The sequence below is a fragment of the Cupressus sempervirens genome, chromosome 4 (genome assembly GCF_028749045.1).
Source record: "Cupressus sempervirens isolate cs-2001-9-10 chromosome 4, ASM2874904v1, whole genome shotgun sequence".
NCBI lineage: Eukaryota > Viridiplantae > Streptophyta > Pinopsida > Cupressales > Cupressaceae > Cupressus > Cupressus sempervirens.
In genome coordinates, this window is record NC_143121.1 from 646,959,978 (window position 1) to 646,971,697 (window position 11,720).

The window sequence follows — 11,720 nt, forward strand, 5'->3', positions numbered from 1 at the left end:
CTGGTCTAGGAGATCAATTGCTATAGGATTTGGTTTGGATGCAGCTATAGTTGACTTATTGGAACATTTTTTAGTATCAATGACCTTAGTTATTATAGGTCCTTTAGGTGTAGGCAACTTGGTTCCAGACCTTATATGAATATCATTTATTTGTAAAGAATAAACCTGTTACTTATTGTTGGAATTTGGTGTTGGTTGAGCAGGAAGTTGTGGTTTCTTCTATGTGCTAGCATTGGTTGCAGGAGGTAGAGGCATCAGTGCCTTCTACTGAGGTTGTTGGCTAGGCCCCCATTGAGGTGGTTGCTACCAATTTCCCTGGTACAGAGGTTGTTGGTTAGGGCCCCACTGAGGCTACTAGTTATTTTGTAGAGGCCATTGATTATTTTTCTGGGGATACTGAGGTGGTTTTTGGTAGGCTTTGTTATACTGTGGTTGCTAGTTGGGCCAATTATTGTTCCAATTCTATCCTTAAGGGGTAGAATTTGGAGGAATAGTGCCTTGCCACTGATTATATTATAACCAAAATTATTTAGAGGGTCTTGAGGCATACCTTGTCTCTGAGCCCATGGTCATCTTTGAGCAACATAAATCACTTCTCTTGTATCCTCATCGATTGCTTTGAACTTAGTGGGCATTGGATGTGCATTCACGACTACAATGGTCTTGCATGTGTAGTTCTTCTTCCTTTCTCTGCAACGAGAGTAGAATTCAGTTAGCATAGCATCAACTTCATCCTTTTTCCTCTAGGCTTGCATGGTATCCAATTGAGTAGCGACATCATTAATGATATCTTGCTTTAAGTCAGACAATAGGTTCTAGATAACTCCATCTTAGATACTCTTGACCCACCATTGGTCTTATGTCGAATGCTCCTTAGTCTTCTAACTTTCTTCATAGTAGCTTTTGAATAGTTTTGACATATCTCCTTGATTTCATTCCAAGTCCTTTGTGTAACATATCCTCAAGCCATTAGGTCTAAGGCTTCCATGCTTTCTTCTTGCACACCTCTCAGAAAAAGATGCTTTTTAGATTGTTCATTTAGGTTATGTTGTGTATTTTGTTGCACATTGAACAAGAATCTAGAAACATAGTCTTCCAAGGTTTCACCCTCCTTCTGTGACATTTTAAAAATATCATCCCCCTTCATATCTTGACCTCTGCAATATTCTTTACATTTTTGAAGAAACAAATTACTCATTTCAGTCTAGTTTGCTACAACATTTGCACCCAACCCCATGAACCATCTTAGATTAGCCTCCTTCAGAGTAGAGGGAAACAACTTCAACTTATGGGCATCATTTGTGTAGTCATAGCTCCTATAGAGAATGTCAAACTCAAAGAGAAAGGTTTCAGGGTCTTCTGTAATAAGGCCATAGAATTTTGGAAGGGCAACAACATGTATGTTCTTCAAATTTTGATTCCCTTGCTGAGGTGGAATAGGAAAAGGAAAGGTAGGCATAGCCATTCCTGGAGGAAGAGGTGGTGCTTAATAAATAACAATGGCTAGTGGATTATCTTGATATGCAGGCTCAACAAAAGGTTCATTCAAGTGGATTGATTCTTCTGAAGATGAAGAAGGTATTTCAGCTTGAATATCAGCAAATCAATTTTCAAAAGGTTCGTCTTCGTCGTTCTCTCTTTGGGGTTCATCTAGTTCAGGATGAAAATCATTGGATGGTTCTTCCTGATTATCATGAGGAAGGAATCTCCTAAGGTGGTCTCTTCTTCTATGCATAACATGCTTCTTTAACACTAAACTCTATTCTACAAGGAATAAAATGCAACTACAAAGATTGGTTTGAATTAACACCATCCCTGGAAATGGTACCAAAAATGCTTGGCCAAAGAAAAGGATCAAAATCCTACAGCAATGGACTGCTTGATCCAAGATTGAAAATCCCAACTATTTCTAACCCAACTCATTTGGACTCATTTAATTTATCAATTAGGGACATAAACTTGAAATGGTGTCTACAAAGTATATGCTTCAAACTTCTCTCAACTTAAGAATTACTCTACAGATATTCAAATGATTATGCTACAGGAAATCTATGTTAAAGCTGAGAATCAAATCTATTTCAACAAAGCGTGAAAATATAGTTGAGAACTACTTCAACTGCCTATGCTATAGGAACAACCCACTAATTTTGCTATCAATAGGAAGGAACAATAGAGTCTACTCTAGTTCTACGAACTAAAGGAAAATCCTATGCTAACTAATTAGTTCACTCCCTGTGTGGGCCCCCATAGAGAAGTGAAGTAAAATGACTCAGAGATGGAAACCTAAAATGATCTTTTTATTCATAACAACAGTAAACATACATACTAATAAACAACAAGATTACATTCATTACTCAAAAACTTAGAAACTTCTTCTTTCTACTAAAAACTACTAATCAATTAAAAAGCTCCTTTGGAACATCGACTTCCATTTATTTAAGCACAAACTAGGAACATAATTCCTAGATTTTAGACTCCATCAACTACCGAAACAATGGACAACATTGAATATTACAATAGATGAATTAACTTTGGTGCTAAATGGAACAAGAATTCAAGAGCTCACAACCCCTGGATTTCCCACTTTGACTCTCACTTTCCTAAAAATAGGTACTGGCTATTATGGACAAAATAGTTGGTGATGTGGAAGGTCATTAATGAAATCTACCACTGTTTTCTCAAGTTTCTGACTTCGCTTAGTTGAGTTGACTTCGTATTTAAGTTTGCAAAATATTAGTGCCTCCAAAGTAATAACATACATCAAGACTAATTCAAAATATGTCATCTAAATTAGTTTACCCTATGTCACATTGCTGCAAGAGAACTACCCAACCTATCTAAGGAAGAAAAAAATATCATTCTCACTATTTTGTAATCAAATGACATATCATTTCATAGCATATTCATTTTAGTCTTGGAAAGTAATTATGCACACATCTGTCTAAAATTATCATAAACATCATGTTCTTAAACATCAAAGTCTTTAGAAAGTTTGCAAATTCAACTGAAAATGAAATGATAAAATAGATCATATTTTGGTCTCATCAAGATGCATGATGAGATTCATTTTAAGATTCAACTCAAACTATTCCTAAAGATAATGCTCTTTGTTTGAGCATCCTAATAGTAAGTGCCCATTGAATGCCATAAATACTAAGATATGATAGTCAATTGCACATACATGCTCAGTTAACTCACAATTGCTAGTGAGGAGTGGGATATATACTTATGAGTTTGAGCTTTTAAATTTTTGGGAGTTCATTTTGTGCCACTCATGATCAAATCCCAAGGCACTCAAAAGAAACATAGGGTAGGGACAAGTTACTTTCAAAGTAGGGATAAAATGTGTGGAAATAGGTGCAATTGCAGGTGGAATAGATAATTAATGATTATGAATATATTAGAGTACATGAACAATATGAATAGAAAAAGATAACACATAAGGAAAAATGTATAAAAGAATATAGAACTCACAAGAAATGGTCATCAATTACACAAAAATACTAAGTCAACTTAAAATAACTAGTGAGAAAGAGCAAGAAAGATAAATATCAAGAAATGGTAATCAATTGCACAAACATACTATGTTAACTCACAATAGCTAGTGAGAAAGAGAAAGAAGAATAAATTTTGAGTTTGAACATTTTAATTTGGGGTCATTTTTGTGTACTCTTATTCAAATCTGAGACACTTAAGATTGACACATGGAATTTTTTGTTGTTGTTTTCAAGGTAGGGGTGAAATGTGTGAAGATGGGTGCAACTATAGGTGAAATAAATAGCTAATGATTGTGAATATATGAAAGTTAATGTACAATCAAGATAAAACAAAGATTAAATATTAATGGAACCATTAAAAATGCAACTATGAAAAATAAACATTAAATCTTGAATCAAATTTGACATATAAAAATATAATTGTATGAAATTATTCTATCAAAATAAACACAAAACTAAATGATAATTAATATTAATATTAACATTATGATAATAAAGTCATAACATATTTTGGACTTAGACTTATGTACTAAGAAAGATTAGACTTTATACTAAGGTTAATGTAGTCATTTAATATTAGGATAAAAAATGCACTAGGTCAAGTGAGGTTGGTGCCACATTTCAAACATTGAGAGAATATGAGAACCTTTGGAATGATATAACTATCTATCTATATTTGAATTTATACATTTAAATTTTGTCCAAGCCAATTTCTTGTAGCTCGTGATAAATCATCGTCAGTTAAGCTTGATATAGGGCAGGATGTGTTAATTTTAAGGTAGGGATGAAATCTTGGAGATTGATGGTTATAGGTGAAATAACTAACAAACATTGTGAGTATATGAGAGCACTTGTATAACAAGAATTAAAAAATGATCAAATGAATTATACACTAATAAAATCACAACATATTCTTGAGTTAGACATCCATAGTAACAAAGACTAGAAATCTAGACTAAGAAATGTTAATGTAGTCATTTCATTAAAGACAAAGACAAGCCTTTAAATTAGAAATTGCTCACACATACACACACAGTTTACAATGAATAACTGTAGTAAAATCAACCAAAACAATTACAACAAAAGATTGATCATTGATCAGCAACCTATAACCACAAGAAACAATACATCACAAAGAATACAAGTTATTGTAAGAAGATGAAGCACATATAGCAAAGACCATAATAGTATGATAAAGGCCCATTAGAGCATGATCAAGCTCATAAATCACATAAATATATCCATACCCATCAAACACTGCATAATAGACCTAAATATTAATATTCTATTTAATTTTTTTTGTTACAAAGGATTTATGTGTTTCTTTCTACAATGTACAATGACTGGCAACTTTCCTAAACTATAACAACTTCACAAGTCACATTGGACGCCCATAAGCATAATCTAAGCTAAACAGTCTGAAATAGCCATTTAGTGATCTATCTATTGGAAATTGGATTTGGGCCTCTGGGAACCTCATGTTTACTGGCATTGTACTGTCCTGGAGAAGCAGAGGCATTGCTGGACACATTGAACTGGTTGGAAGAGAGACGGCCGGGATTCGAACCCGGGGCCTGCTTCGTTCCATGCTGAAATGCGTTGATTGAACGCGTGGCTTCAACAGAGGGAAAGAACAGCAAAAGAATCAATACAAATATTGCACTGCACATTATCACCACTGACCTTGTAATAATGGTATTACCTCTTGTAAAGCATGTCCAACCTTCATTACCCATACAAGTTCAACTCTTTTTGCTTATTCCTGTATCCTGCCAACACGCCAAACAATCTTGTGGGGCGGTGAGTTCAGACCCAAATTGCAAAAAAAACAGAGCAAGATCTAAACTTTATGATAAAAACTTGTTTAGAGCTTGAATTCTGAGTAAAATATGTTAGTTTTGGTATGAAAGACAATGAGATGAAGCAGGGAATTTATAGGAAGTTCCTCATCAAATGATATTAGGATTTGGTATGAAAGACAAGAAGCATCTCATTGTTTAGAGCTTGAATTCTGAGTAATTTATAGGAATTCCATAATATTCTTACTTAATATCAAATGATACTAGGATAGGATTGTATTGAGTGAAATCTTGAGGAAATAATTTTAAATCTTATTGATGACTTTGAAGCACTTCAAAGATGAATAAATAATTACGAAATTGTTCATTTAATTTAAATTAGTAAGACAATACCTTGGTATATAAATTTTCTTGATGTTGGTGTAAATTCTTAGGAAGAATTCAAGGGAACATAATGTTTAGAGAATAGAATGACGATAAAATTGATCCTAGATTTTCAGTATTGTTAAAGGGCCAAATGATTCCATTGTGATTTCAATACTTAGATTTATCAAGGTTTCCAATGAGACTCCTTTCTATATGAGGCCAAATGAGTCAATGTACATGGTCTTGCATTGTAATTTATATGATGCAAAGATAGGATATAATCTTAGATACTAAAATCATCAAACTTTAAGGGATGCATTCAAATTAGCACCACGATGATAAATATAGAAAACAATCTCATCAAATAAGAGAAATGATGTCAAGACTTTGCAAATTCGTAATTACAAAAAAATAAAGCATTAAAACATTTGAAGATAATTTGGATAAAGTAATGAGTGCTCTAAAATATTTGAGTTATTTAGTCCCTAGAACATAAGAAGATTTACCTCCTAAGTGGCAAACCTATCCTAAACAAGAAAGGATGCCTAGATTGTGTGATCAACCATATAATACTAATGAGTACAACATAAAGCCTATTCATAACAAATAGAAAGGGTCATTAACAAAGATACTCTAGATCCTTTGCAAAAAAGTAATCATTTGAAAATGATAGTTCAATCTTTTGAAAATGATGCCAATCCTTGTGTTGAATGGAATGAACCCCTTTATAAATAATATGACGAATTAAATATGTTTTTTACTAGCTTTGGTCATATGAATGATGATTATTCTTCCTCATAAGAATAAGGTACAAAAATTGATGTAAATCACAAAAGGAACAGGAAAAAACAATTTCATGTTCCTTATAATTGGTTGCCTTCTTAGTAGTAGACTCAACAGAAACAAGTTGGTCAATAAGTTAAAAAATAAATATTCTTTATCAATCGAATGTCTCAATTTTCTAATAGACCCCAAAACATTTATGGGATGAATCCAAGCCCTTCATGATTGCACTTGTGCATTATGGAAATGATCTATTGCACAAACTTAAACTCTAACTTATTGGATCGATTTGAAAAAAATGTAAACTCTAAAAAATACTAAGCCTCTATTTCTAGTATTTGAAACTTACATGGATATTAACATTTAAAATATCTTTGGGGAAGTACTTGGATCGCAAGGGATAAGTTCTTGTAATACAATGACTTTATTATTACAAACTTTATGACAATGAGAAAATGTCTATCCATGGCATTCAATGACTTGTAGATTGCCTATATAATTTAGATGCATGCTACGATTCATTTTAAGCTCCAAGCCAAAATATTCCTAGAATGTGTGCTCTTTGTTTGACTATCCTATTAGTATGTCCTCATTGAATGCCATGTAAGATACCAAGAAATGACAATGAATTGCACATACATAGTCAACTCACAATATCTAGTGAGAAAGATTGGGAAATGTCAATTTTGAATTTGAATATTAAAAAAATTTAGTGTCCATTTTGTGCCACTCATAATCAATCCTAAGGAACTTAAGATTAACATAAGGTAAGGATGTGTTAATGTCGAGGTAGGGATCAAATATGTGGAGATGGGTGCAATTGTAGGTGAAATAAATAACTAATGGTTGTGAATACATGAGAGTATATTTACAACAAGAGCCAAAACATATTACACATAAAACAAAAAAGTACTAATTAATGCAAAACTCACAATCTAAATGGCAGTCAATTGCATAGACATGCTAAGTCAACACACCATAGCTAGTGAAAAAAAATGGGAAAGATAAAATACCAAGAAATGACAATCAATTGTACAAACTTACTAAGTAAACTCATGATAGCTAGTGAAAAAGAGCATGCAAGACAAACTTTGAATTTGAACACTTAAATTTTGGAGTCGATTTTTGTGTCAATTATTATCAATTCTAAGACACTTAAGTTTGACATAGGGTAAATATGTATTAATTTGAAGGAAAGGATGAAATGTGCAGAGATAGATGCAATTGCAGGTGAAATAAATAACTAATGGCTGTGAAACATATGAGAATTTATGTACAATAAGTATGGGACATAGATTAAATGTATATAAACCATTACAAATATACAACTATATATTTGAAAAATAAAATTAAACAATGAATCAAAATTGGCATAGAAGCATACTATTTTAGGACATTATTCCATCAAGGTAAACACAAACTTAAATGTTAATTAATGTTAAAGCTACAATAATAAAGTCAAAATATTCTTGACTTAGACATCCATACTAAGAAAGATTAATATAATCATTTAATATTATGCCAAGCAAGCTCTATGCCATATTTTTCAAACTTTGTGAGAATATGAGAACCCAAGGGATGATACACCTATATACCTATATTTAAATTTGAACATTTAAATTTGGCTCAAGTCAATTCTTTCACTCATGCTCAATCTTAAGCCACTTATAATTGATACAAGGTAGGGATGTGTTAATCTCAAGGCAAGGATGCAATGTGTAAAGATGGATGCAATTATAAGTGATATTAATAATTATCAATTGCAAAAATATGAGAATACATATGCAATAAGAATATAAAAAGATCAAATATTAATGCTACACTAATAAAGTCATAACATATTCTTGACTTACACTTCTATACTAAGCTAAGAAACATTATTATGACTTAGTGCTAGAATCCAAAATTGCACTACATCAAATGGGTACCATTTTTTTCCAAACTTTGAGAGAATATGAGAATCCAAGGATGGTATACCTATATATATGCAATTAGCATGACAATGCAAAGTATACAAAGCATAATTCCTAAGTTCACGTGGAGTGGGAGAATTATCATGTCCATTCTCCTTCATTCAACGCAATATAATATATATTAAACTAGGCTTGGAATATATTCTTAAACAAAATATATCCCATTGGACAAATATACACCAGTAAAGTTGATGGCCACATATTAAACATAGTTTAAAATAAGAACAGCTGGGGCTTTCAGAGTCCAATTTCAAACAAACAAATGAACATGTTCAAAGGCAACTGGATAAAGCTCTCAATGGATGATGTGGCCTCAGCGTAAGCATTGTGCATAAAACCTATATTGTTAAGGGAAGCATCAAACTGAGAAAATGGCAGTTTTGACTCTGTAAAGAAGAAATTTCTTTTCCTTCCTCTCATGTGAATATATTTCTCCTCACCGTCAATCAATCCTCTGTATGCTCTTCTTAGCTTTTGAATGTGCTGAGTAGAACATATTCTCTTTTAGATCAGAGGGCTTGTGGTTGTGGGGTATTAGGTATGATTGCTTAATCCCTAAGGCTCTCTGCAAGAATCATATTTTTGTTAAGCTACTCTCTAATGCATCCGTTTATTTATTCTCACCAAAAGCAAAAGACCCATTATTTTATTTCTACAGATGCAATCAAGACTTCACCTTCAACAGTCATGCTCATCAACTTTAATTATCATAAAGTCCTTTAATTTAAATTGACTTAAGGTTTGTCTATCGATGAAGTTGAATTGTTAAGTGTAAGGTTCCAACATCCAAAAGAGATAAGATTGTATCGCGCCCTAAACGAATTTGGTGGAATAGCTATCCCTTAATCCTTGGTTCTTGGCCGAAATGATTCAATCGCAAGACCCATGCTCTCTTATCGAGTAGCTAAATAGATTTTGTGGCAAAAAAGAAAAAATTGACTTAAAACCAAAAAAGAAATCGATGGAGATGTTTAAGGGCAAGGGAACAGGAGTTTCTGTTTAGTGGACGGTAGAAGAGCATCCTGTGCTGAAGAGAATCGTTTTGTAGTTGCTTCTAGGGTCAAGCAAAAGGATGCTCTCAGTGGGTCCTCTATTTTGCTTTTTCATTTTCTCCTCTTAGCAATGAAGAAAAGCACGCCCACACCCAATAAAAAGACGAAGAAAACAGTAAACATGATAACAATGCTTAGCCTTTACTCTTCCTTCATTCTTCTCTCGACCTCCATCTTTTCTGTTTAAGTGTCTTGCCACTGCAAGCAAGATACAAGATCCTCAACTTTTCCACCACCCATTTCTTTTCTCCTCACAGAAACTCCAATCAAGAAACTTCCAAAACATGAAATGGGCAAGGCATTGAACTAGAAGTCAATAAATTTAAGAGAACTTCTAGTTCTTCCTGCAAATCACCAAATTGGGAGGAGAATACCCTTTTTCCTTTTATGCCGATTCTTTGATGTTTTCCCTATAAATCCACTCCTTCCATCTCATTGCCTTCCATACCAAAACCAACACCATTTACTCACAATTCAAGCTCTGAACAAGTTTTTATCATAAATTTCAGTTCTTGTTCTTGTTTTTTCTTGCATTTTGGTTGTGAATTTCACCTCCCCACAGGATTGTTTGGCGTGTTGATGGATATTGAGGTCATAAGGTGGACAGGGGAATAAGCAAAAAGAGTTGAACTTGTATGGCTAATGAAGGTCGGAGATGTTTTACAAAGGGTAATACCATTACCAGGTCAGTGGTGATAAAGTGCAGTGCAATATTTGTATTGCTGCTTTTGTTGCTGTTTCCCTCTGCTGAAGCCACGCGTTCAATCAACGCATGTCAACATGGGAAGAACAAGGTCCCGGGTTCGAATCCCCGCCGCCTCTCCTCCAATCAGTTCAATGTGCCCAGGAATGCCTCTGGATCTCCAGGACAGTACAATGCCGGTAAACATGAGGTTCCCAGCGGCCCAAATCCAATTTCCAATAGATAGATTACTACATGGAGATTTCATACTTTTATCCGCCATGGTGGCCCAATTTTTCGGCAGGAATAAATGGAGGCAATGAATCTACAGAATTACAGGCTTAACATCAGATATGTAAGCTATTTAGATTAAGTTCATGGGTGGAAGGGAGTGACTTGTAGAAAATAGCTTAGGAATTTTACCAGCTATAGTACATCATAGAAAGAAACATATAAATCTTGTGTAATAAAAAAAACCGAAAAAAAGAAAACAATAAAACATTAATATTTAGGTCTATTATGCATTGTGTCTTTGATGGATACCTGATGTATTTGTATGAGTGTTTTGTAATTTAATGGCCCATCTATGCCAATTTTCAATGCAGCTTCAGAGATTGTAAAGAATTAGGATTAGGAATCTATGTGGATTGCTAGTGCTTCCCAAAAGAATCAGCAAAACAAATGCATTGTGGATCTTCATGTAAATGGTGTACTTCTTCAGCTATTTGCTGATTACATTGAATCAATGTCAGAACCAATTATATTATATGTTTCTCAATTCTGGTCAAGTTGAATCCAAAACTGAACTCAAAAAACATTCTTTTGATACCAAGCAATCAGCCAAAAGGGCAGACAGCAGGAATGAGCATTTTTTCAAACTAGATAAATGAGTTTTAGACTGAATTATGAACTGGAAGAGGGTTATGAATCGACAGAGGGTTTTGTATTTTTTGAATTTTTGTACATCGAGATAAAATTTAACATGAAAAACAGACCTTAGATCCAGACAGCCGTATAACTTTACTAACATTCTTCTATTTTTATATTTTTGAATGCTTTAAGAAACATCTGAGAATTTTAACGATTTCTTGGAGTGATGTTCATCAGCCAACATGGAAACTTTTGTTTATAATCACACTTAGTTTATATGTGAGCTGATTGAATCATTATAAGTTTATATGTGAGCTGATTTGTATTCACAGTCAGTTTATATGTGAACTGAATTTTGTTGGGTGTTTGTCCAAATTCATAAATAACTTCATATGTTTGCTATAAACTTAAGTACAGACAAATGTACTATGTTCTGAATTTGTTATCTTTGCCAGGGAAATCTTTTTATCTTCACAATCGCCCGTGTCAAAAGTTATCTATACCTTTATCTTGGAATATTAGAGCAAATTGCTTAGGTTCAAAAGTGCATATACGGCCTCCTTTTTTTTCTTACTGTAATTAAAATCCTATCAAAAGTTAAACACATTGCCATAAAAATCAAAGTACTTGTGTCCCTTCTGAGTCATTGGATATTTGATGATTATGATTATTCGGAATTAACCTCTTTTTTAAGAATG

General features: G+C 33.4%; 2 protein-coding genes across 2 annotated transcripts; one reads left to right on the forward strand and one right to left on the reverse strand.

The window, feature by feature from the left end:
• Nucleotides 1-4,762: 4,762 nt before the first annotated feature.
• On the reverse strand, nt 4,763-5,410 carry CLE44 (CLAVATA3/ESR-RELATED 44). The gene has a single exon (XM_089823937.1). The coding sequence runs from the start codon at nt 5,231-5,233 to the stop codon at nt 4,937-4,939; it is 297 nt and encodes a 98-aa protein (XP_089680063.1). The 5' UTR covers nt 5,234-5,410; the 3' UTR covers nt 4,763-4,936.
• A 4,170-nt stretch (nt 5,411-9,580) lies between these two features.
• Nucleotides 9,581-10,669, forward strand: LOC149562892 (uncharacterized). The gene has a single exon (XM_089823938.1). The coding sequence runs from the start codon at nt 10,106-10,108 to the stop codon at nt 10,397-10,399; it is 294 nt and encodes a 97-aa protein (XP_089680064.1). The 5' UTR covers nt 9,581-10,105; the 3' UTR covers nt 10,400-10,669.
• The last annotated feature ends 1,051 nt before the right edge of the window (nt 10,670-11,720 follow it).